General features: G+C 43.1%; 1 protein-coding gene across 1 annotated transcript in view; it reads right to left on the bottom strand.

The window, feature by feature from the left end:
- Nucleotides 1–27,092, bottom strand: part of LOC122558123 (mucin-6-like) — a 276,414-nt gene that overhangs the window by 88,123 nt on the left and 161,199 nt on the right. Inside the window, exons 19-21 of the mRNA XM_087996806.1 lie at nucleotides 26,772–26,930; nucleotides 11,512–11,606; nucleotides 10,330–10,462 (exon numbers count right to left, since the gene is read on the bottom strand). Of these exons, the coding sequence (XP_087852932.1) occupies nucleotides 10,330–10,462; nucleotides 11,512–11,606; nucleotides 26,772–26,930 (387 nt within the window). The remainder of the gene's footprint in view (nucleotides 1–10,329; nucleotides 10,463–11,511; nucleotides 11,607–26,771; nucleotides 26,931–27,092) is intronic.

The following is a 27,092-nucleotide window of genomic DNA, read 5'->3' as shown; positions in this document are numbered from 1 at the left end:
GCACAAAAGGTAATATTGAACACAGGGTCTTAAAGGAGAGACAGAAATGGCAGCATGGAACTCCCTCTTCCATATAGCTGTTTCTTGGATCAGCAGCCTCAAAAACTGATTGCCTACTTTCAGTGGAAAGCCAGCCTGCTAAAAACCAAACCAAACCAGTGAAAAGGTGAGCTGTGAGAACTGGCCACTCCCCTGTCATTGTACAAGTGTTTCTTTTAAACTTGAAAGCCTTTTTCCTGACGCAATATCTGTTAACTCTGATCAAATTGGTCATAAAACCCACACAAACCAACTTTTCAGAATTGCTACTTTTACGACCTCTCTGGGGGAAAAAAGAGTCAAGGACCGCATAACCCTGTTAAATGATCAGTATTATCACACGCTATAAAACAGCTTTTGCAGCCATCAAAAGGGTTAGTAAAAAGGGCCTTGTTTCACAATCCAAAACAAGATCCAAAATATCATGACATAGCTTGGGTTAAAATGTGCAAGAGGGTCAAGTGCCTAAAGAAACCCAAAGTGTAACTTAACATTCCCCAGCAACATGAGATTGTGAGCCAACCATGGAATAATGTCAAGGATATTTCAAAACTTCCATCCATGGCATGAAAGCCAATGAAGTCTAAGAATATTGGGGAAGCTACAGTTTACAGAACCCTGTCAGGCACTAAACATGGTAATTTTTTTATTGACTTACGGGACATGGATATCTCTGGCTAGGCCAGCTTTTACTGCCCATCCTAATTGCCTGGAGGGCAATTAAGAGTCAACCGCATTGCTGTGGATCTGGAGTGCACTTGTAGGCCAGACCAGGTAAGGACAGTCATAGAATCATAGAATCAAACAGCAGGAAAACAGATCCTTCAGCCCAACTCATCCATGCTGACCAGGTACCCTGAACTAAATTGGCCCCATTTGTCTGTATTTGGCTCATATTCCTCTAAATCTTTATTATTCATGTACCTGTCCAAATGTCTTTTAAATGCTGTAAAATACTTGCCTCTACCACTTCCTCTGGCAGCTCATTCCAATTATGCAACACTTTTATGTGACAAAGTTGCCTCTCACGTTGCCTTTCACCCTAAACCCATGACCTCTGGATTTGGGCTTTCCTACCCTGAGGAAAAGACCTTGGCTATTCGACTTATCTATACTCCTCATGATTTCATAAACCTCTACAGTCACCCCTCAGCCTCCTATGCTCCAGACATAAAGTCCCCCTATCCAGCCTCTCCTTATAACTCAAACCCTCCAGACTTGGTAACATCCTAGCAAAACATTTCTGCACCCTTTCTAGTTTAATAACATCCTTCCCATAGCAGGGCGACCAGAATTGTATGCAGTTTTCCAAAAGTGGCCTCACCAATCTCTTGTATAGCTGCAACATGATGTCCCAAGTCATACACTCCATGCTCTGACCAATGAAGGCAAACGTGCCGAACACTTTTACCACCCTGTGTTTCTCTGATGTCACTTTCAAGTAACATCACCGTGGGCGGCACGGTGGCACAGTGGTTAGCACTGCTGCCTCACAGCGCCTGAGACCCGGGTTCAATTCCCGCCTCAGACGACTGACTGTGTGGAGTTTGCACTTTCTCCCCGTGTCTGCGTGGGTTTCCTCCGGGTGCTCCGGTTTCCTCCCACACTCCAAAGATGTGCAGGTCAGGTGAATTGGCCATGCTAAATTGCCCATAGTGTTAGGTAAGGGGTACATGTAGGGGTATGGGTGGGTTGCGCTTCGGCAGGGCGGTGTGGACTTGTTGGGCCGAAGGGCCTGTTTCCACACTGTAAGTAATCTAATCTAATCTAATCTAACATGCACTCCTATGTTTCTCTGCTCAACAATACTTCCCTGGCACCGATCACTTACTGTAAGCCCTGGTCTGGTTTATCTTACCAAAATACACATCATTTATTTATCTAAATTAAATTCAATCTGCCACTCCTTGGCCCATTGGCCCATCTGATCAAGATTGCATTGTACTCTTAGATAACCACCTTCACTGTCCATTGTACCACTAATTTTGGTGTCATCTGCAAAATTACTAACCATGCTTCTTATATACTCATCCAAATTGTTTATATAAATGACAATCCTTGTAGCACACAGTAAGTCACAGGCCTCCAGTTGGAACAACTCTCTATCACCGCCTTTTGTCTCCTACCATTAAGCTAATTTTGCATTCAATTGGCTAGTTCTCCTTTGATTCCATGATCTAACGTTAATAACCATGCAGAAGCTTATCAAAGGCCTTGCTCTAAAGACACCTCCTGGTCTGTCTTCATCTATCTTCTTGGTCACCTCTTCCAAAAAAGGTCTGTGGGACACAATTTCCCATTCACAAAACTATGATGACTATCCCTAACCAGTCCTTGCCTTTCCAAATGCATGCAGATCCTGTCCCTCAGAATCCCTTCCAATAACTTAGTCCACCGATGTCAGACTTACCGATCTGTAGTCCCCAAGCTTTTCCTTGCAACCCTTCTTAAATAATAAAACAAAATTTAGCCGCCCTCCAGTCTTCTGGCACTTAACCCCTGGACGTCAATGATACAATAACTCTGCTAGGGACCCAGTAGATTCTTCCCTAGCTTCCCACAATGCCCTGGGATGTATCTAATCAAGGTCCAGGGATTTATCTATTTTTAAATATTTTAAGATCTCCAGCACCTCCTCTACTATCATGTGAACTCTTTTCAAGACATTACATTTTATTTCCCAAAGTTCTCTAGCCTCCATGTCTTTTTCCACAGTACAGTCTAGAAACATGGAGCTGTAAGCATGAAAACAAACCCTTTGATCCAATTTGTCCATGCTGGCCACATTAATCCGAAATTATTCTAGTCCCATTTGCCAGCATTTGGCCTATATCCCTCTCAACCCTTCCTATTTATATACCCATCCAGATGCCTTTTAAATGTCATTGTAAGAGTCTCCACCACTTCCTTGGCAGCTCATTCCATACACGCACCATCCTCTGCATGGAAAAGTTGACCCTTAGATCCCTTTTAAATCTTTCCCCTCTCACCTTAAACTATGCCCTATAAGTTTGAACTCCCCCACCTCGGGTGAATGACCTTGGCTTGGAAAAGAGCCTATCCATGCCTCTCATGATTTTATAAACTTCTATAAGGTCACCTCTCAGTCTCCGCCGCTACAGGGAAAATTGCCACTCCTATTCAGACTCTCCGCAGAGCTCAAACCCTGACAACATCCTTATAAATCTTTTCTGAACCATTTCAAGTTTCACAACATCTTTCCTGTAACAAGGAGATCAGAATTGCATGCAGGATCCAAAAGTGGCTTATTCAATGTCCTGTACAGCTGCAACATGACCTCCCAACTCTTATACTCAATACACTGACCAGTAAAGAGTTGAAAAGCATAGCAGGTCAGACAGCATCCGAGGAGCAGGAGAATCCACATTTCAGGCATAAGCCCTTCATCAGGAATGTGGGGTTGCAGGGGGTGGAGCCAAGTTGGAGGACTGGGTCTGGACTGAGGTGGCGGGGAGGGGAGATGAGGAAACTGGTGAAATCAGCATTGATGCTGTGTGGTTGGAGGGTTCCAAGGTAGAAGATAAGGCATTCTTGCTTCAGGTGTCAGGTGGCTAGGCTTTGGCAGTGGAGGAGGCCCAGGACTTGCACGACATTGGCAGAGTGGAAGGGGGAGCTGAAGTGGTCGGCCACAAGGCGGTGGGGCTGTTTGGCACATGTGTTCCAGAGATATTCTCTGAATGTTTCCACGAGTTAGTGTCCTGTCTCCCTAAAGTACAGGAGACCACATCGAGAGCAATGGACACAGTAAATGAGTTGTTTGGATGTGCAGGAAAATCTCTACCAGATGTGGAAAGATCATTTGGGACCTTGGATGGAAGTGTGCGGGGAGGTATGAGTGCAGGTTTTACACCTCTTGCGGCAGAAAGAGAAGGTGCCGGCAATGGATGGCGGGTTGATTGGGGGCATGAACCTAACGAAGGAGTAGCAGAAGGAATGGTCTCTGCAGAATGCTGATAGAGGTGGGAAAGGAAATATTTCTTTGGTGGGGTCTGAATGTAAATGGCAGAAATGGCAGAGGATGATGCACTCCATATGCAGATTGGTACAGTGGAAATTGGGGACCGGGGGGTCTTGTTGCAGTTGGAGGGGCTGGGTTCAAGAGTGGAGGTAGGGGAAGTGGAGGAGATGTGTGGGAGGGCATTGTTGAACACATGGAGGGAAAGTTGCGGTCTTGAAATAGGAGGCCATCTGGGATGTTCTGAAGTGGAATTGTTCCTCCTGGCAGCAGATGCGGTGGAGGAATTGTGAGTTAGAGATAGCGTTTTGACAGGAAGAGGTGTGGGACAAGATGTAGTCCATGTAGCTGTGGGAGTCGGTGGGTTTGAAGTAAATGTCCGTGATGAGTTGGTTGCTTGAAATGAAGATGGAGAAGCCCAGGAAGGGGAGGGAGATATTCACGATAGTTCAGGTGAACTTGAGGTCAGATTGGAAGGCATTTGTGAGATTCAACCTCCTCATGGGAGCACAAGGTGGTGTCGATACAGTCATTGATGTAATGGAGGAAAAGATGGGGAATAGTGCCTTGACACTGACAAGTTAAGGTAAGCATACCAATTGCCTTCTTCATTATCTTGTCTACCATGGACTTCACTTTTTCAAGGAACTATAAACATGCACTCCAAGGTCTCCTTGTTCAGCAACACTGCCCAGGAACTTGCCATTAAATGTAAACGTCCTGCCCTGATTTACCTTACCAAACTGCAGGACCTCTGAATACTGATTCAAAATATTCAAAATATTCTTTCCTCGTTCTTTGCCGTGCTATTGCCTGCCTTGTCTATTTAACTTGGTCCCTTTAACTTTTGTACCAGCCTCAACCTTCACTCTTTTCTCACTATTGCTTAGGGTCCCATCTCGCCACCAAGGTGGTTTAAAACCTCCCGAATAGTTTTTGAAAATCTTCCTGCCAGGATCTGGATTCCCCCTTGAGTTCAGGTGTAACCCATCCATCCTTCTTATTTGTTTTTTAATTCATTTGAGGGGCATTGGTGTCACTGGCTGGCCAGCATTGATAGCCCATTCCTATTTGCCCTTGAGAAGGGAGTGGTGAGCTGCCTCCTTGAATCGCTACAGTCCACTTGCTGTGTGTTGACCCACAATGTTGGTAGGGAAGGAATTCCAGGATTTTGACCCAATGATTGTGAAGGTACGGCAGTATTTCAAGACAGAGTAATGAGTGGCTTGGAGGGGAGCTTGCAGGTGGTGGTGTTCCCAATTACTTGCTGCCCATGTCCTTCTAGATGAAAGTGGTTGTGGGTTCGGAAGGTGCTGTCTAAGGGTCTTTGGTGAATTTCTGCAGTGCATCTTGTAGATAGTACACACTGTTGCTACTGAACGCCATTGTTGGAGGGATTGAATGTTTGTAGATGTGGTGCCAATCAAGAGGGTTGCTTTGTCTAGGATGGTGTCAAGCTTACTGAGTGTTGTTGGAGCTGCACCTATCCAGGCAAGTGGGGAGTCACACTGCTGACTTGTTCCTTGTAGATGGTGGACAGATTTTGGGGTGTCAGGAGGTGCAGTATCCTTAATCTCTGTCCTGCTTTTGTAACTACTGTGGTCAGTCCAGTTGAGTTTCTGGTAAATGGTAACCCCAAGGATGTTAACAGTGGGGGATTCAGTGATGGTAATATTGTTGAATGTCGCTTGTCGGCCCAAGCCTGGATATTGTCCAGATCTTGTTGCATTTGAGCTTGGACTGCTTCAGTATCTGAGGAGTCGCAAATGGTGCTGAATACTGTGCAATCAGCAGCGAACATCCCACTTCTGACCTTATGACAGAGGGAAAGTCATTGATGAAGCAGCTAAAGATTGTTGGGCCTAGGACACTACCCTGAGGGACTCCTGCAGAGATTTCCTGGAGCTAAAATGACTGACCCTCCACAACTGCAATCGTCTTTCTTTGCGCCAGGTATGACTCTAACCAGCGGAGTGTTTGCCCCCGATACCTATTGATTCTAGTTTTGCCAGGGCTCCTTGATGCCACACTTGGTCAAATCTGGCCTTGATGTCAAGGGCTGTCACTCTTGCCTTACCTCTGGAATTCAGCTCTTTTGTCCATGTCTGAACCAAGGATGTAATAAGATCAGGAGCTGAGTGACCCTAGTGAAACCCAAACTGGGTGTCAATAAGCAGGTCGCTGCTGGGCAAGTGCTGCTTGATAGGTTAAAAACAAGGACTGCAGATGCTGGAAACCAGAGTCTAGATTAGAGTGGTGCTGGAAAAGCACAGCAGGTCAGGCAGCATCCGAGGAGCAGGAAAATCGACTTTTTGGGCAAAAGCCCTTCATCAGGAATCTGCTTGATAGCACTGTTGATGACCCCTTCCAACACTTTACTGATGAAGGAGAGTAGACTGATTGGGCAGTAATTGGCCAGGTTGGATTTGTCCTGCTTTTTGTGCACAGGACATACTCGGGCAATTTTCCACATTGTCGGGTAGGTGCCAGTGTTGTAACTGTACTAGAAGTGTTTGGCGAGGGGAGTGGCAAGTTCTGGAGCACACATCTTCAGTACTATTGCGGGAATGTTATCAGGGTCCATTACCTTTGCAGTATCCAGTGTTTCCAGCCGTTTCTTGATATCAGATGGAGTGAATCAAACTGGCTGGAGACTGGTATCTGTGATACTGGGAACCACTGGGAGCCAGAGATGGATCATCCACTCAGCACTTCTGACTTTTGCAAATGCTTCAGCCTTATCTTTTGCAGTGATGTGCTGGGCTCCCCCATCATTGAGGATGGATATATTTGTGAAGCCTCCTTCTCCAGTGAGTTGTTTAATCATCCACCACCATTCACAACTGAATGTGGATCAACTGCAGAGCTTGGTTGTGGGATCCATATGTTGTGGGATCGCTTAGCTCTGTCCATCATTTGCCGTATATGCCATTTAAGAGATCCCAATGATTCAAAAGTTTGAATCCTTGTCCCCTCCACCAGCTCCTTAGACACATGTTCATCTGTCTTTTCCAACTCTCACTAGCACATTCTCTAAAGAGCATTAGTGAAACAGATGGGTTTTCCAAAAAATAACTTATTGTCACAATCACAATGGATGCCATTGAAAAGCTGTAGTTTTTAATCTCCATTCATGTGATATACCCCAAAGGAATGGATAACATGTACTATATGCCAAAATTGACCCTAGTGCAAGTGAAGATATCATCCCCTTTGTGCACTATGCCTGAGAATGTACATTGTGGTGTATTTCCCACATATGATAAGCTAGTTGCTTACAATGGGTCTGACATCCCATGCATTGGCATTATTCATCTTAAATGTCAATACAGCTCCTTAACATGGACACCTGAAACCTTTTACAAGATGAAAGAGATAGACCAGGTATTATTGGCCTACCATTATGCACGGATCTGCATATTATTACAATCTACAAAGTAACAAACAAGTCATGTTGCAAGGTCAAGAATTCCAAACTGCGACATCAAGTCTATCCATAACCTGATTAACTTTTACCCAGACAGGTGTGACACTATTGGCGATATGAAAGGTGATGCCCAACCTATCAATCATCTTGTAAGTGCAAAATTCACATATAAAATCAAATCAAGCTGGAATTATATTTCATAGACAAAAATAACATTTACAAAGTTCAGCATCATACTGGCTGCTGCAACTCTACAATCTGTCTTTGAAGAAAAATGGCAAAGTAAATGCACATTTAGATCCAAGATAATGGGATATTGCATGTAACATGCCTGGGTCATGTGATATTGTAATAGTAATGGTCAAATCCTGCAAAGAATTATATGACATGTCCAAGCTATGTGTGATCAATCATTCACCACGCAAGAATCCGACCTCGATACTTAAAGAATCATACAAAACAACAACTACACACCCATAACAAATGATACAATGACAGGTATTACATTGCAGAGTTAAGTTATACAGCCACGTTGTAATAGTTGTATTCAGACTACATCCAGTTATGTTCCATGTCTACTAAAGCATTATCTTTATATGTAGGGAATGTATCAATATGTATTCTTTTACATGTTTACTGGAAAAGGGTTCCCAATCTTTAAAAAAAAAGGGAGAAATGCAATGTACCTTTTCAGACAGTTACTTTACATTACAACATGTGAAGTTCCAGAGTAAAGATCCTCTCTTCATTTTCAGTAGCAGTTGAAGTAGCAGGGTGTAGTCATTGTAATCAGCTATTTTGGTCTGGGTTTTACGCTTATTTATAGTTATGTTACAAAGGTATATGGAAGTCTCATATCAGAGTAAACATAGTTGTTAATAAACTTCAAAATATCTGTTCTAACAAGAACCCAATCCTTGTAGCATATGTAACATAGGTATTGAAAAGTACTCAGAAAATATCATACGGGTAATGGTGTTTGACCCAAGAAACCATGTCAGGAAGAGGTCTTGGCAGATTGCTGTGATGTATCTTGCAGACAACTGTGTTGCCTTAATCTGGAAGGTGTTAACATTTTCAGTGATGTTTAGACAACATTAAACCAGGGAAAGAACAGTATTCCATCACACCTTTCACCCTGGTTTTACAGAGGTAACATTGAAACATAGAAGATAGGAGCTGGAGTAGGTTATTAAACCCCTTGAGCCGCCTCCACTATTCAATATGAGCAAGGCTGATCATTGAGCTCACTATCTTATTCCTGCCCTCTCCCATATCCATTGATCTCTTTAGCTACAAGAGTTATATCTACCTCCTTTGTGAGAATACATAATATTTGGCCTCAGCCACTTTCATTGGTAGTGAACTCCACAGGCATACCACCCTCTGGGTGATGAAATTTCTCCTCATCTCAGTCCTAAAACATTTACCTCTTGAACTCAAAATACGTCCCCTGATTATGAACTCCCCTACCATCAGGAACATTCCTCCTGTATCTAACCTGTCTAGTCCTGTTAGATATTCTTAGGTTTCTCTGAGCTCACACCACAATTTTCTAAACTCCAGTGAATACAATCTTAACTGACTCCATCTTTCCTCATACATCAGTCCTGCCATCCCAAGAATCAATTTGAAAAATCTTTACTGCAAAAATCTATAGCAAAAACATCCTTCCTCAGATAAGGAGATCAAAACTGCACACAATATTCCAGGCATGGCTTCACCTATGCCCTGTATAATTGCAGCAAGACATCTTTGTTCCTGTATTCAAATTTCCTCTCAATGAACGTCAATACACAGTTTGCCTTGGTTACTGCCTGTTGCACCTACATGCTTACTTTTGGTGACTCGTGCATGAGGATTCCGACATTTCAGTGAACATTCTCCTCCTTCAATTTACAGTTCTTCAAATAATAATCTGCCATTTTTTTTAAATCAAAGTAGATACCTCACAGTTATCCACATTATACAGTATCTGCCATGCTATAATGCTCTGATTCAGAGGCAATAGTCTTATTTTCATAGAATGCCTATAGTGTAGAAACAGGCTCCTCAGCCCAACTGGCCCTCGAAGAGTATCCCACCCAAACCCATTTCCTTATCCTATTACTGTACAATTACCCTGGACTAATGCACCTAACCTACACATCCCCTTAATACTATGGGCAATTCAGCATGGCCAATTCAGCTAACCTATACATCTTTGAAGTGTGGGAGGAAGCCAGAGCACCCGGAGGATACCCATGCAGACACTGGGAGAACGTGCAAACTCCATACAGTCGTCTGAGGCTGGAATCGAACCCTGGCACTGTGAGGCATCTCTGCTAACTACTGAGCCACCATGCCACCCCAAATTTGAGTCAAGACTGATACCTGAGAGTTACTCAATGTAGAATATCAACCTTCTCACCTACTCTTTTAGTCAAGTTTTTTTGTGTCCAGTCAGGTTTGTGATCAATGGTGACCTGCAGATGTTGATAGTGGGCACAGACAGTTCATTGCATGTAAATTATGCTTGACTGTATTGATGGTGGGCATTAATTGGTGATTCACTTTAACCTCTACTAATACAGAAAAATGAAAACTGTGATTATAGACTTTGGTATGGCTGTAAGGTACAACTTTAAGTAAATATAAAAAAGGTAAAAAAAAGGCTCAAGTTCTATCTTTCAAAGCTGCATTCAAAATACTGCCAATGAAGTCTCAGTCCTTTTGTTTAAAGTACCTGACCAACAGTCACCAGAAATATGATGATTGTGACGTAACGATTTGTGACATTCTTCTGGGAAATCTGCGAGTGTTGACATGCTCTTGGTAAACGTGTGACTACAAAGACAATCCTGTAAATGAGTAAACGTGAGTACCTTTGTTTTTGCTGTATACTTACTGCAGCCTTGCACAGTATTTCTCCATTCATTCAAAATCAGTCCTTTTGCTGCACATGCACGAGCATATGACCCCAGGGCTGCACACAAAAAGTCCTGTGTCCTTTCATAGTTGCATGTTTCAAACTGACATTTCTATTGAAGAATATAAATAGTGGCATTTAAAATCAAGCAAATTCAAGAAAACTCTAATTACAGTCATTTTAAACCTTTTGGGAATCCAATTATTGCAAGAACCTTTCACATGAACAAAACACAGTATGACTAGTCCATATAGAACCACAATTCTAGGCTGAATCTACACAGATTCTGGAAGACTTCAGACTGACATTCTCAAACCTGCTAGACCTCAATTGACTTGTGACTCTCAAATGGAAAGCTATTTTAGGTGGGGGGAGGGATCTGATTGAGGAGGTCGACAAAATCATGAGAGGTATAGACAGGGTGGATAGCAAGAAGCTTTATCCCAGAGTAGGGGACTGAATTACTAGGGGTCACGAGTTCAAGGTGAGAGGGGAGAAGTTTAAGGGATATATGTATTGAAAGTTCTTTATGCAGAGGGTGGTGGATGCCTGGAATGCGTTGCCAGCAGAGGTGATAGAAGTGGGCACAATGGTATATTTAGGATGTATCTAGACAGATACATGAATGGGAAGAGCAGTGGGGTACAGATCTTTAGAAAATAAGCGACAGATTTAGATCGAGGATCTGGATCAGTGCATGCTTGGAGGGCCAAAGGGCCTGTTCTTATGCTCTAATTTTCTTTGTTCTTTGTTATTGAGAGTGGCCCTTATTGTATAAAGGTGTGGTCTCACTTGGTGTGGACCTAAGCAATTGTTTTTTTAAGGTGTTTGTGCTCTGTTTCTACCATCTTCTTTTTTATTGGCTAAATACATGAGAAGGAGGCTGCCAGGCCTTTACCGATGTCTCTCCTCTGGGACATGGCAGAGATTCCTGCCCTCCTTAGGCTTGGTATGGGAATTCAAATTTATTTTCCTTCTTTCAAAATTGTTGGTGGCAACAGATACCATAGAAAAGGATGCAAGTTGTTGGGCGAATTTTGCTAAATTATGCTTGAAAACCAAGTGCATCATTAATTCAAAATGTTTTTAATAAGATATCAATAAAAAAAAACTCAGTTATTAATCTGTACCCAGTCTTAGTATAAACAAAAACCATGTCACCTCTTCAAATGGCACAGGATCCACCAAACTATGGCATCTTCCAAAAATACTGGTTACATCCACCAAGAGATGGCACTTGTTGGGAGGGTAACCCCCTGTTAAGTAAAAGGGAAACGTTTTGTTACTGATACATGATAAACTTGTTAATACCATATATACATTTATTTGACTAAGATTAACTATGGAAAAATCAAACAAATAATACAACTTCAACAGTAAAAATTCCCAGGGCAAGTGGGAGAAGTAACAGAAGAAATCTTCAAAGAAGAAAATGATATTGTGTGTCACATCAGGATGCCCAAGCAGCGCAGTGATGAACTATATTGAGTGTAACTTGTACCACTCCTTCCAAAACCTATTCTGGTACAGATGGCATTGCAAAGGAAATCAAGTAATTCACAATCATAGGGGACCATAAGGCTGCTCTCTCATTATAGAGAGATGACCGGTGGTGAATTTAACCTGAGGGTCACCATACCTCAGGTGAGGGACAGGTTTGTGAAGGCAGGATCTTCATGGTAACCTCAGCCAGTGCAGAAAATGAACTCATGCTATTGGTGTCATTCTGAATCACAAACCAGCTCTCCAGTTGACTGGGTTGATTAGCTCAGTTGGCTGGACACTGGTTCACAACACTGAGTGACAGCAACAGCATAGGTTAAATTTCAATGAAGGTCACTATGAAAGTCCCATCTTTTCGAACTTGCCCTTTGTCTGAGGCATGGTGACTCTCCAGTTAAACTACCAGCAGTTGTCTCTCTCTAATGAGAAAGCAGCCTATGAGACAATGGCAACTCTGCCTTACTAGGTTTTCCAGTCATAACTTTGTCTCATTTTATATTCCCAGGATAGGTAGAGCACGGCTAGAGAAATAGCTTCCTCTACACTTTCCCATCAAATACTCCCAGAGTAGTCATTGCGTGGATTAAATCTTTAAAGTATGACTCCTTATAGCTAGAATCTCAAATTACAGGTTTGAGAAGAGTTGTGTATTGGGGTCCTCAGAAAGTAGTGAAAGTTGATCAACCACTTGGCACTTCTAGTTGAAGTTCTTTGCAAACTGTTTCAACCTTGTGTCTTGTGCTGACATGCTGGATTTCCTACACATCTGCCATGATGCTTCTCCTCACTTTCTCCCTTCCTGTCTCTCTTTTGAGAATTATCCTCTACCATTTCTGTTACCTCCAGCAGGATGTCATCACCAAACACATCTTCCCCTCCTCTCCCTTGTCATCATTCCACAGTGACCATTTGTGACATAGTAGTCCACTCATAAGACCGTAAAGCTTATGAGAGAGGAACTTTCTCCTTAACTCTGTTATGTGCAACTCATTTTTCTGACATTATTCTCTCTGGTCCTAGATTCTTCTACAAGGTGATACAACCTTTCTACATCTACCCTGTCAGGTCCCACAAGAATCTTGTATGTTTCAATAATATTGGCTCTCATTCTTCTAAACTTCAATGAGTATAGGTCAGATTTACTTAACCTTACCTCATAAGAAGGAAATGGACTGATTAGCGATAAACAGCATGGTTTTGTGCGGGGAGGCCATGCCTCACTAACATGATTGAGTTTTTTGAGGAGGTGGTGAAGACAATTGATAAGGGAAAAGCATTTGATGTCTACATGGAATTCAGTAAAGCCTTTGACAAGTTCCCTCATGGCAGACTGGTACAAAAGGTGAAGTCACATGGCGTCAGGGGTGAGTTGGCAAGATGAATATAGAATTGGCTTAGTCATAGGAGACAGAAGGTAGTGGTGAAAAGGTGCTTTTCAGAATGGAAGGTTGTGATTGGTGGTATTCCTCAAGAATCAGTGTTGGTACCTCTGCTGTTCGTGATAAATGATTTGGAGAAAAATGTAGCTGGTCTAATTAATAAGGTTACGACGATACAAAGATTGGTGAAATTGTGGATAGTGAGGAGGATTGTCAGAGGATACAGCAGGATATAGATGAGTTGGAGGCAAGGGCAGAAAAATGCCAGATGGAATTTAATCTGAACAAATGTGAGGTGATGTATTTTGGAAGTTCAAGTACAAGTGGAAATTAAACAGTGAATGGCAGAACCCTTAGGAATATTGACATGCACAGAGATCTGGGTGTGCAAGTCCACAGATCATTGAAGATGGCATGAAGGTAGATAAGGTAGTAAAAAAGGCTTATGGCATATTTGCCTTCATTGGAAGGGGGCATGGAGTGTAAGAATAGGTAAGTTCTGCTGCAGCTTTATAGAACTTTAGTTAGGCCACACATGGAATATTGCATACAGTTCTGGTGACCACACTTTCAGAAGGATGTGGATGCTTTGGAGAGGATACAGAAAAGGTTTCCCAGGATGTTGCCTGATATGGGGTATTTTAGTAATGAATAGTTGGATAGACTAGGCTAGTTTTCACAGGAACATAGGAGGTTGAGGGGTCACCTGATAAATGTTTGTTAGATTGTGAATGGCATAGACAGAGTGGAAAGTATGGGGCTTTTTTCCAGGGTGAAGGGGTCTGTTACTAGGGGACATAGGTTTAAGGTGCAAGGGGGGAAATTTAAAAGAGATATGCGAGGCACATTTTTCACACAAAGGGTGTGAGTGCCTGGAAAGTGCTGCCAGAGGAGATGGTGGAAGCAGACACAATAGCAGCTTTCAAGAAATACCTGGACGAATGGATGAATAAGAAGGGAATAGTGAGATATGGATCCTATAATTGAAGATAGCTTTAATTTGGAAGGGCAAAATGTGTCAGCCCAAGCTTGGAGGGTTGGAAAGCCTGTTCCCGTACTGTACTGTTCTTTGTTCTAAGATAGTTCCTCCATATCTAACATCAGCCTAGCGAAACATCTCTGGACTGCTTCCAGTGTCAGTACCTTTCCTCACATATTGAGGTCAAAACTGTTCGGTTTTCCAGCTGTGGTCTGCCTACGGACTCGCAAAACTTAAGTGAAACCTCCCAACTAATATACTCCATTCCTTTTGGGAAAAAGACCAACATTCCATTTGTCTCCTCTATTATCTGTTGAACATGGATCATAAGACCATAAGACATAGGAGCGGAAGTAAGGCCATTCGGCCCATCGAGTCCATTCCGCCATTCAATCATGGCTGATGGGCATTTCAACTCCACTTACCCGCATTCTCCTCGTAGCCCTTAATTCTTTGTGACATCAAGAATTTATCAATTTCTGCCTTGAAGACGTTTAGCGTCCCAGCCTCCACTGCACTCTGTGGCAATGAATTCCACAGGGCCCACCACTCTCTGGCTGAAGAAATGTCTCCGCATTTCTGTTCTGAATTTACCCCCTCTAATTCTAAGGCTGTGTCCACGGGTCCTAGTCTCCTTGCCTAACGGAAACAATTTCCTAGCGTCCACCCTCTCCAAGCCATGCCCTCTCCAAGCCTCTGCCAGCTCTTTGTGATTCATGGACAAGGACACTCAAATCCACCTGTTCTATAGCATTCTTTAGTCTTTCCCCGTTTTTAATAATACTCAGCTCCGTTATTCTTCCTGTCAAAGAATAGCTGAACAGGAGGGAAAGAACATATTGAGAAGCTTTTGTTGAGATCAAAACAATGGAACAGGAGCACAAGGTGGAGTGTGTGAAGATTCAACAAGACCTAAGCAGGAAATGTGAGTATTTTGTGTACTGTCACCAAGAGGCAGAAAGGTCAGGATTTCCTACTTCTGTGGTCAACAGCCAAAAGCGTTTCAAGAGTTGATTTTGGCGGGCAAATGAATTAAACGATTGAACATCAATGATCCATGTTTTTCTGCGTCACCTGTGCATCTCAATGCTAAGTACATTTAAATTTTCAGTGATACTTTAAAGGGGAAGGTTACCTTCTTAATTGTTGAAGACATCTACAGGCAAAACAACATTGCTGAGCATAACAGTGGGAAACCTGCCAGATTATTGGTAAACATTGTTTAACACTATCTTAACACTATAGGGGATAAGTATCTTAATGGCATAAACATTTTTAAAATTAAGATATTCTATGTTTAAAAACAATCAGTGTTGACCAGTTTTTTGGAGTATTGATATATCTGGAGAATCTTAGAGTCATAGAGATGTACAGCATGGAAACAGACCCTTCGGTCCAACTCATACATGCCAACCATATATCCCAAACCAATCTAGCCCCACCTGCCAGCGCCCGGCCCATATCCCTCCAAACCCTTCCTATTCATATACCCATCCAAATACTTTTTAAATGTTGCAATTGTACCAGCCTCCACCACTTCCTCTGGCAGCACATTCCATACATGTGCCACTCTGTGTGAAAAGGTTGCCCCATAGGTCTCTTTTATATTTTTCCCCTCTCACCCTAAACCTATGCCCTCTAGTTCTGGACTCACACACCCCAGGGAAAAGACTTTGTCTATTTATCCTATCCATGCCCCTCATGATTTTATAAACCTCTATAAGGTCACCCCTCAGCCTCCGACGCTCCAGGGAAAACAGCCCTAGCCTATTCAACCTTTCCCTATAGCTCAAATCCTCCAACCCTGGCAACATCCTTGTAAATCTTTTCTGAACCCTTTCAAGTTTCACAACATCTTTCCGATAGGGAGGAGACCAGAACTGTACACAATATTCCAACAGTGGCCTAACTAATGTCCTGTACAGCCGCAACATGACCTCCTAACTCCTGTACTCAATACTCTGACCAATAAAAGAAAGCATACCAAATGCCTTCTTCACTATCCTGTGACTTCACCGTCAAGGAGCTATGAACCTGCACTCCAAGGTCTCTTTGTTCAGCAACACTCCCGAGGACCTTACCATTAAGTGTATAAGTCCTGCTAAGATTTGCTTTCCCAAAATGCAGCACCTCACATTTATCTGAATTAAACTCCATCTGTCACTTCTCAGCCCATTGGCCCATCTGATCAAGATCCTGTTGTAATCTGAGGTAACCCTCTTCGCTGTCCACTACGCCTCCAATTTTGGTATCATCTGCAAACTTACTAACTATACCTCTGCTGCTCTCATCCAAATCATTTATATAAATGACAAAAAGTAGAGGATCCAGCACTGATCCTTGTGGCACTCCACTGGTCACAGGCCTCCAGTCTGAAAAACAACCCTCTATCTTCTACCTTTGAGCCAGTTCTGTATCCAAATGGCTAGCTCTCCCTGTATTCCGTGAGATCTAACCTTGTTAATCAGTCTCCCATGGGGAACCTTGTCGAATGCCTTACTCAAGTCCATATAGATCACATCTACCACTCTGCCCTCATCAATCCTCTTTGTTACTTCCTCAGAAAACTCAATCAAGTTTGTGAGACATGATTTCCCACGCACAAAGCCATGTTGACTATCCCTAATCAAACGGACCCCACTACCAGTGATATATTTCCCTCCCCTCCCCTATCAGCGTTCCGAAAAGACCACTCCCTCCGTGACTCCCTCGTCAGGTCCACACCCCCCACCAACCCAACCTCCACTCCCGGCACCTTCCCCTGCAACCGCAAGAAATGCAAAACTTGCGCCCACACCTCCCCCCTTCCTTCCCTCCAAGGCCCCAAGGGACACTTCCATATCCGCCACAAATTCACCTGCACCTCCACACACATCATCTATTGCATCCGCTGCACCCGATGTGGCCTCCTCTATATTGGGGAGACAGGCCGCCTACTTGCGGAACGTTTCAGAGAACACCTCAGGGACACCCGGACCAACCAACCCAACCACCCCGTAGCCCAACACTTTAACTCCCCCTCCCACTCCACCAAGGACATGCAAGTCCTTGGACTCCTCCATCGCCAGACCATGGCAACACGACGGTTGGAGGAAGAGCCTCATCTTCTGCCTGGGAACCCTCCAACCACAAGGGATGAACTCAGATTTCTCCAGTTTCCTCATTTCCCCTCCCCCCACCTTGTCTCAGTAAAATCCCTCGAACTCAGCACCGCCTTCCTAACCTGCAATCATCTTCCTGACCTCTCCGCCCCCACCCCACTCCAGCCTATCACCCTCACCTTGACCTCCTTCCACTTATCGCATTTCCAACACCCCTCCCCCAAGTCCCTCCTCCCTACCTTTTATCTCAGCCTGCTGGACACACTTTCCTCATTCCTGAAGAAGGGCTTTTGCCCGAAACGTCGATTCTCCTGTTCCTTGGATGCTGCCTGACCTGCTGCGCTTTTCCAGCAACACATTTTCACCTCTGATCTCCAGCATCTGCGGTCCTCACTTTATCCCTAATCAGTCCTTGCCTTTCCAAAAACATGTACATCCTGTCCCTCAGGATTCCCTCCAACAATCTGCCCACCACCGATGTCAGGCTCACTGGTCTATAGTTCCCTGGCTTGTCCTTACCACGTTAGCCAACCTCCAGTCTTCTGGCACCTCACCTGTGACTAATGATGATACAAATATCTCAGCAAGAGGCCCAGCAATCACTTCTCTAGCTTCCCACAGAGTTCTAGGGTACAACAGATCAGGTCCTGGGGATTTATCCACCTTTATGTGTTTCAAGACATCCAGTACTTCCTCCTCTGTAATATTGACATTTTTCAAGGTGATTTGCTTTTCCAGAAAACAGCAAATAACCCATTGTTTTTCCTCAGTTTTTGTATGAAATCATCTGATTAGTACTTTGTCAACCCAATAATGTCTAAATAATTCCATTTTCCAGTCTCTCCAATTCAATATATACATTCAGATTTTTCTGACTCTTACATACAGAGATCAAATTGATACAATGAAGGAATGTAATCCATCACAATTCTTCTTCAAATATATCGAAGATTGGTTAGTTCAATTGGCTGGACAGCTGGTGAGTAATGCTAAGAATATTGGTTCAATTCTCATGCCAGCTGAGGTGAATATGAACATTAGAATTATGAGCAGGAGTAGGCTATCTAGCCACTTGAGCCTGCTCCGCCATTTAATAAGATCATGGCTGATCTTATCGTGGTCTCATCTCCACTTACCCACCCTCTCAACGTAACGCTTAATTCCTTTGCTGTTCAAAAAATGATCTATCTTATCTTATTTACTAAGGATCCTCAACTACTTCACTGGGCAGGGAATTCCATTGATTCAAAACCCTCTTTTTTTTTCTCAATTCAGTTCTAAATTTTGAGGCTATGCCCTCTTGTCCTAGTTTCGCCTGATCACACAGAACTAAAGTATTGATGGAAAAAGAGATGCTGTTGAAGATTGTCAAGCACTCATCAGGGCAGAGGCATGAATACCATATTTTAATGGGAAAATAAATTAATTATGCAAAACAGGGTGAAGATGGTTGGTAAGTGAATTCTGATTGGTCAAGGTGTTGTAATGCAGAATGCACAGAGAAATTTATTCAAATTCAAAAATGACATTCAAAAGGAATTTCTCCAGCATTTTCAAGCAAGTAAAGCTTGAGTGGCTCTATCTGGCTCTATTCCCAGACAGTAGACCAATCAGAGAACTTTTCAATGGTTTCTCTCTTTTTTCTTTATTTTCTACAACTCTGAGAGAAGAAATTGCTGCTCACCTGTATCCTAAAAGGCCTACCATTTTTTTAAACAACAAGGTTAATATACTTGACATTTGTCCTGAATAACAACACACATAACTGGGTAGAGATTTGTTACCATCAGCAAAAACACACCCCAATGATAACAGCACCATCTGGAATAAGGACAGAGGTTGCTGGAGAATCTCAGTGGGTCTGGCGGGGTCTGGAGAGGGAGCAGAGTTAATGTTTCAGGTCCAGTGACCTTTCTTTAGGGCTGATTGTAGCTTGAAAAAGGTTTGCGTATATGCTGAAAAATGGGTGTAGGTTGGGAGCGGGAATAAATTATAGATGGAGATGAAGCCCAGAGAGAAAGAATAACAGTTTGACAGACAAAGGAATGGATAAAGATCATCCCGGGGAATCAACAGCTGCAAATGGTAATCATTCGTAAATGACAATGGGACGGTTGTGGCAGGTGCCAATGTGATGACAAGATGGTGGTTGGGTTAAGGATATGGGAGAAGATGCTCAGGCCCTAAAATTATTGAACTCTATATTGAGTCACCAAGGTTACAGAGTGCCCTAGCAGAAAATGAGATACTGTTCTTTTACCTTGCGCTGAAGCACTGTAGCAAGCCTTAGACAGGGATGCTGGCCAGGGAACACGGTGGTGTGTAGAAGTGACTGGCAACCGGGAGGACAGGGTCATTTTTATGGATAGAATGTAGGTGTTCTGTAAAGTGGTCATCTTGTCTATATCTCCCCAATGTAGAGGCAGTGAATATAGCAGACTAAATTCTAGGTGATATAGCGATTATATCTGCACTTCACTCAATGTGTATCTGGGACCTTGGACAGTGAGGAGGTAAACACAGGTAGGTGTTACACTCTGTGATTGCATGGATGCATGGTGATGCCCTGGTGGTGTGGGGAGTTGTTGAAAATGGAGGAGGAGTGCACCAGGATGTCCTGGAGAGAACAGTGCCTGCAGAATGTTGACAAGGAAGGGGAAGCGAATATGTGTCTGGTGATGGCATCCTGCTGGAGGTGGCAGAAAGAGCAGCTAATGATCTTTTGCAATGTAGATGCTGGCAGGGTTGGTAAGTGAGGAACAGAGGGGCCCTGTCAGTGTTGTGGGATGGAAGAAAAGGGGTGAGGGTCAAAATACAGAGATGGGTCAGACATGGATTATGGCCTTGTCAATCATGGTGGTGGGGAATCCTTATTTGAGGAAGACGGTGGACTTTTCTGAAGTCCCCCCTATTGAAGTCGGCATCAACGGATGCGACGGGATGGAGGAACTGGGAAAATGGAATGGAGCCTTTACCGGACACACAATGTGAGGATATAGTTAAGATAATTGTGGGAGTCAGTAGGTTTGCAGTGGATATTGGTGGCCAGCCTATCCAGAATGGAAACCGATGTTGAGGAAGGGAGGAATCGGAGATGGACCAGGTGGAGCTGAGAGCAGGATGGAAATTAGAAGAGAACTATATAAACTTTTCCAATTCCAGATGAGAGGGAAACAGAACTGATGATATTATTGATGTCTTGGAGAAACAGTTGTGGGTGGTAGCCGGAGTAGGACTGGAACAAGGAATGTTCCACTTACCCCATATAGAGACAGGTGTAACTGGGGCTCATTCTGGTATCCATGACCACACATTTGACCTGTAGAAAGTGAGAGGAGTTAGAGAAAAAGTTGTTCAAAGTGAGGATGAGCCTGGCCAGGCAGAGGAGGGTGTTGGTTGATGGGATCAGTTCAGGCCTTTTCTCCAGGAAGAAACGCAGAGCCCTGAGACCATGGTGATGGGGGATGGACGTGTGAAGGGACTGCATGTCCATTGTAATGAGGAGGCAGCTGGACCCTGGGAACTGGAAATTCTGAAACTGATGTAAAACGTCAGAAGAATACTATATATAAGTGGAAACGGACTGGACAAAGGACGAAAAATAAAGTCAAGGTCAGAAGAGCGGAGTTCTGTGGAGCAGAAGCTCCTGTTTGTGGATTTTGGGAAGGAGGTAGAAGTGGGCTATGCGGGTTTAGGGGACTATGAGCAGTCGGGGGATGATTATCAGCTGAAAAGGTATCAGTGACTATTGTGGACACAGTCAATGGTAGAATCATGGTCCAAGAGGAGAGAGGAGGAGGTATCCAAGAACTGGCATTTTGTTTCTGCAATGTAGAGGTCAGTATACCAAGGACCCATGCACAGTACCATCTGGGATGTAAGTAAAAGCAAAATTCAAGTCCCGCAGTCACTTGTGAACTCACTGGTGTGTCATCAATGTAGGAATTGAGTAAACCCCTTCTCACATGCATATGTATGGCCTCTCCCCAGTCTGAATTCATTGATGTGCAGTAATCTGAGATGGGCCTCCAAATCCACTCCCATGCTAACAGCACCCTTGTCTCCTGAGCCAGAGATACCAGGCTCACATTGCTGCTGTCTTATCGACCATTTAGCACAAACACAAAGCCAGGAAGTCTGTCATAGTTGTAAGCAAACCTTTGCTCAAGGGTTCCTGACACAATACGTCAAGGGCACCCTCTGATACTAGTCCAGATTCATTTCAGGATGGTCATAAGGGGTGGGGCACGGAGGAAATGATGGGTGAAACATCATTTGTCTTGACTCTTCTTGCCCTATTATTTTGTTCTACTTTGTCTTCCTCATGAAATAGGTGTAACAGATATTGTGGAAGGCAAAAGTGAGTGGCACATTTAAGATTGGTTCATGTGAGAAAGTGTGTCTGGTGAGCAAGTTGGCAGTGCAGAAAGAAGCTGGATTAGTGTGCAGCAGGTTGGGGTAAAGCAAGCGGGCAAGGTGTTACAGGCAATAGTGAGAGCAGTAGAGTGTGAGCCTTGATGGGATTTGGGTACAGTAACTATGATAGCGTGAATGTGAGGTATTGCAGAGAAGATGGTGATATTCATGCAAGCAGAGTGGAGAAGGACATTAACCTTGTTCCTACAGTGCTGACCATCCTTCCAGATGACTGAGACTGCTTTAATGCAATTGGCAACCTGGGACTAGATGGCGTGTCTCTACTGTTGCACCTGAGGAAAGAGGATGCCTGTTGAGAGTGTGGTGTGGGAAAAGCACAGTTGGTCAGGCAGCATCGAGGAGCAAGAGAATTGACGTGTCGGGCGTAAGCCCTGCATCAGGAAAGAGGATGCCTGGCTAATAAGCTCTAGGGGAGGTAATCTTCTCTTTTGTTCTGACCTACATGTGACTTGCAACCTACAGCAATATGGTTGAATCTTAATTGCAATCTGAAATGTAAGCCATTCAATTGTATCAAACAGATATAAAATCAAAACAAAAGAACAAAACCTGATGGAGTTCAGGTCATCAACCACTGAATCAGCAAAAACAACAGCAAACAACCTTTTGACCCTGGAAAGTCCCCTTTATTTTGATACATTTCTAATGAATGAATGTCACTGGCTGGGCCAGCATTTATTGATAACCCTGAAAAGGTGATGGGGAGAGGGTTCCTCTTCATGGAGGTTTAAACTAATTTGGTTGGGGAATGGCATACCGATTGAAGGTACATGTAACTAGAGGTGTGCCACAGGGATCAGTGGTGGGGCCACAATTATACTGTCTAAGCAAAATCCTGCCTCACATCTCCTTTGAACTTTGTTTTATAGCTTTCTGCAGTCTTTCTCCATTTAAGTAGTATTCGGCTCCTCTATTCTTCCTGCCAAGGTGCATAATCTCACATTTATCCACATTATATTTCATCTGCTAAGTTTTTGCCCATTGACTTAGCCTCTGTCTCTAACCCTCTGTGTCCTCAACACTTGTCTTCCCATCTATTTTTACATTATCCAAAAACTTGGCTATTGTACAATCACTTTTCTCATCCAAGTCATTAATAAAAATTATAAGAAGGACCCAAGGCATTGACTCTTTCTCTCCAGCAGCTCTGGGCCTGCTCAATCTTTCCAGCAATTTCCTTTTTTGTTTCTGCTTTCTGGCATTCACCTTTTGGGTTTTTTAATTATCCCTGACTACATCCAACCAGTATCCAGCACCCAGCACTAGTAGTGGCAAAGTCTTACACAGTTTGAAGAAAACTTCCATTGGAGTACTCAATATTAACTCTGGACCACATGAAATGCCATGGCAGCAGGTCAAATATGGGAAAGGAAACGTACTGCTGATTATCACATACAGCCTTCTCCCTCTGCAGCTCCCTTCCTGATGTAGGGCATGAATACAGGCTGTACTCAATGTCCATTCACAATTTGGATGAGAACATAGGAGGTATGGTTATTAAGTTTGGAGATGATGCTAGAATTGGTGGTTGGTGGTTTAGTGGACAGCGAACAAGGTTACCTCAAGTTCAATGAGACCCTTGATCAGATGGGCCAATAAGCTGAGGAGTGGCTGATGGTGTTTACTTTAGATAAATGTGCGGTGTTGCATTTTTAGATTAGATTACTTACAGTGTGGAAACAGGCCCTTCGGCCCAACAAGTCCACACCGACCCGCAACCCACCCATACCCCTACATTTACCCCTTTACCTAACACTACAGGCAATTTAGCATGGCCAATTCACTTGACTTGCACATCTTTGGAGTGTGGGAGGAAACCGGAGCACCCGGAGGAAACCCACGCAGACACGGGGAGAATGTGCAAACTCCACACAGTCAGTCGCCTGAGGCGGGAAAGGCAAATTTTGGAAAGGCAAATCAGGGCAGGGTTTTTCCACTTAATGGTAAAGTCCTTGGGCATGTTGCTGAACAAAGAGACCTTGGAGTACAGGTTCATTGTTCCTTGAAAGTGGAGTTGCAGGTAGACAGAATAGTGTAGAATGCATTTGGTGTGCTTGCCTTTGTTGGTCAGGACATTGAGCATAAGAGTTGGGAGGTCATGTTGCAGTTGTCCAGGACATTAGTTCGGCCACTTTTAGAATACTGTTCTTGACTCAGTTCTTGACTCCCTACTCCATGAAGGATGTTGTGAAATTTGAAAGGGTTCAGAAAAGATTTCAAGGATACGGCCAGAGCTGGAGGGTTATGTGGTCAGCATTGATGAGTTGAACTGAAGGCTCTGTTTCCATGCTGTAGAGCTCTGTGAATCTATGACTCTCTTTTTCTCACACTTGTTTAGTCTGTCTATATTTCTCTGCAGACAGTGTTGTCCTCACACTTAGGTTTCTCTATCAATTTTTGTGTCATCTGCAAATGTAGCTAAAGTGCATTCACCCAAGTCATTAATATACATTTTAAATGATTGTGGCATCAGCACTGATCTCTGTGGCACTCCAAATGTTACAGGTTGCCAACCTGAAAATACAATCCTTAATTCAACTCCCTGTCTTCTATTATTTAGCTAATCCTCTATCCATGCTAATATGCTACCTGTCAACACCATGGATTCTTGTCTAATTAAGCAGCTTAATGTGCAGTACCTTTATCAAATACCTTCTGAAAATCTAAATATTTATTTCCACCACTTCCCTTCTATCTACCCTCCTTGTTAACAACCTCAAAGAATTCCAGTAAATTTATCAGTCCCCTTCATGAAGCCGAAATCATCTGTCATTCTTTGGGCTTTCTCATTCACACTGTGGAAGGGACAACACTTGCATTTTATATCTTACCTCGTCAGTATGTAAGGCCCTAAACACACCTTCTAAGTGAAGTAGCATTTTACTTGTACTTCTTCTAATCTGGTCTACTGTATTGACTACTCACAATGTAGCCTCCTCTACATAGGTAAGACCAAACACAGATGGGATAACAATTCATGGAACACCTTTGCTCTGTCCATAGGAACAACCCCTATCTTCCAGTTGCCGTTTCAAGACTCTCATTTGCTCTCATTCTAACATTCTATTCCTGATGAAGGGCTTATGCCCTAAACATCAGCTCTCCTGTTCCTTGGATGCTGCCTGACCAGCTGTATGTTTCCAGCACCACACTCTTCAACTCATTCTAACACTTCCATCCACTGCAATGTTCCAGCAAAGCCAAATGCAACTGGAGGAACAGCACTTCACTTTATAGTCTTCAGGATTCAGTACTGAGTTCAATAGCTTCATAGCATGAATACTGTCCTCCATTTTGATTACATTCCCTCCCTCCTCTGTCAGTGATTTGATGGCATGGGTTTGCTCTCAGAAGAGCCTACCTGTTTTTAACTATTCACACCTATCCTTTAAATCTATTTTGCACGTAGATCACTCCTTTATTCTACTAAGTATTCCCTTTTGCTCCGGGTGTGCTCACCATTTGTTCCATTTGCAGACCAGCATTAAAAGCATAATGTCCCAGCTCTCATCAGTTCTGGCGAATTCATTGAATTCAAAATGTTAATTCTATTTCTCTCACCACAGATGCTGCAAGACCTGTTGAAGTTCTCCAGCACTTTCTGTTTTTACTTCAGATCTCCAGCATCCACAGTATAACTACGACATGATTTACAGAGGAAACTCGATTATCCGGCATTTGATTATCCGGAATTCGATTAACTGAATGAAATACTCATCGCTCGTGTTCTTCGTATATGGAGTGGATAAGAAATTTCCATTGAGTTAATTTTAACTCAGGATTGATGTGAAGAAAGGGACGTAGTGTTGCCTGAAGCCAAATACTCACCCAAATTTTACAATTTCACATCTGTCTACTACCTAATGCCAGCAGGATGTACATCAAAGCTGGTCATGGTTTAAAAAGCTGGAGGCTGGTAAGACCTAAAAAAATGATCCTCATTTATAATATGACTAGGGACTATATTCCTGAATGCTCCTATGGAGAAGGAGAGTAAAGGGGCAGGGGAGGACCTCAGATTGTTTCAGGGATGTAGAGAAACCCTGCTTGTTTTTTTTTCTCTCTCTATTTACTAAGTAAGCCTGAACAGTAATAAGCCGTACCTGAGTATCTTGTTGTCATCAAGTTCAAGTTGAATAGCATTGTGGTCTCACTGATGTCATCAAGTTGATATATTTGTGTTCCATTTGAACCTGGGTATAGGGCCTTAGTCAACACAGAAACCAGTAAGGACTATTGGTTTTGGCAGGAATAAAGGAGCCTCAAACTGGCAAATCTTTTTATTGACTTTGGTTTTCATTCTTGCATCAGTTTCATGATAAAAGGGAAGTTTGTGAGAAGAGAGATTAAAACCTACTCCACCAATGTTTTAGTTGGGACTGGCAGAGGCTTAAATGTTGATTTGAGAAAATGACTTGCCCTTTTTTCCGATATAATTGTATAGGGTCTTTGAAATCCACTGAATAGACGTGAAAGCCTACTATCTGTTCTGAAAAATATCACTTTGCCAATGTAACATTATGTCAGTTCAGCACTATCAGCCAAGTTAGCTGCAGTGGGGCTTAAAAACTATGGCTGTCAGGTTCAGCTTATCACCGATTATTGTTGAAGGGTCCAAGTACAATTTGACTGCAGAACTGCAAGGATAAAGCTGTAATAGGAATTGAGGGAGTAGTGTAATGTTGGTGCTGTTTTTCAGACATTAAGTTGAGAGTCCATCTACCTTGGGTGGATGTAGAAGATCCTTTGGCACTAACTCAAAGAACTGCAGGGGAGTTCTCCCCATTTGTCCTTGCCAATATTTCTTCTTCATTCAAAGTCACAAGCACGGATGACTTGGTCATATCACATTGCGGTTGTAGAAGCTTGCGTATTAGCTTTAAAGTGCTATGAGACATTAATGGTCATGGAGAAGGGTATACAAAAGGAGATCTTTCTTTCTTTGCTCACTTGTCTCCACAGATGCCACAAACCTATTTAAGGTGTAATTTTAAAAACAGGATGCATATATGCAAAACTCACAGTTTGACAGTGTCGGTATACATGGTTGTTTGTTAGTAGCACCATTACAGCGGTAATCAACCCGCCAAGAATTCACAAAAGAAGCAGCAGTAGGTTCCAATATTCCCATACTACTTCTGAAATCATCCCTTGGATCACCATTGAAATTGCCACACAGTCCTGCAACAGAACAAGCATTATGTGTTATTACTGACAGACATTATACCAATATATGCTTGGTAAGACACAAGTAATGCTGAAAAAGATATGTTTTGTCAAATGGAGGTCTTTCTTTCATTGCCCACTGTCTTCACAGGTCCCACAAAACCTAGTCAAGGTCTA

This window comes from Chiloscyllium plagiosum, unplaced genomic scaffold (assembly GCF_037043375.1).
Source record: "Chiloscyllium plagiosum isolate Xiang-an unplaced genomic scaffold, Cpla_swu_hap1 HiC_scaffold_18, whole genome shotgun sequence".
Lineage (NCBI taxonomy): Eukaryota > Metazoa > Chordata > Chondrichthyes > Orectolobiformes > Hemiscylliidae > Chiloscyllium > Chiloscyllium plagiosum.
Note: the sequence above shows the minus strand (reverse complement) of the source record. Positions and strands in the feature narration are given on the sequence as shown.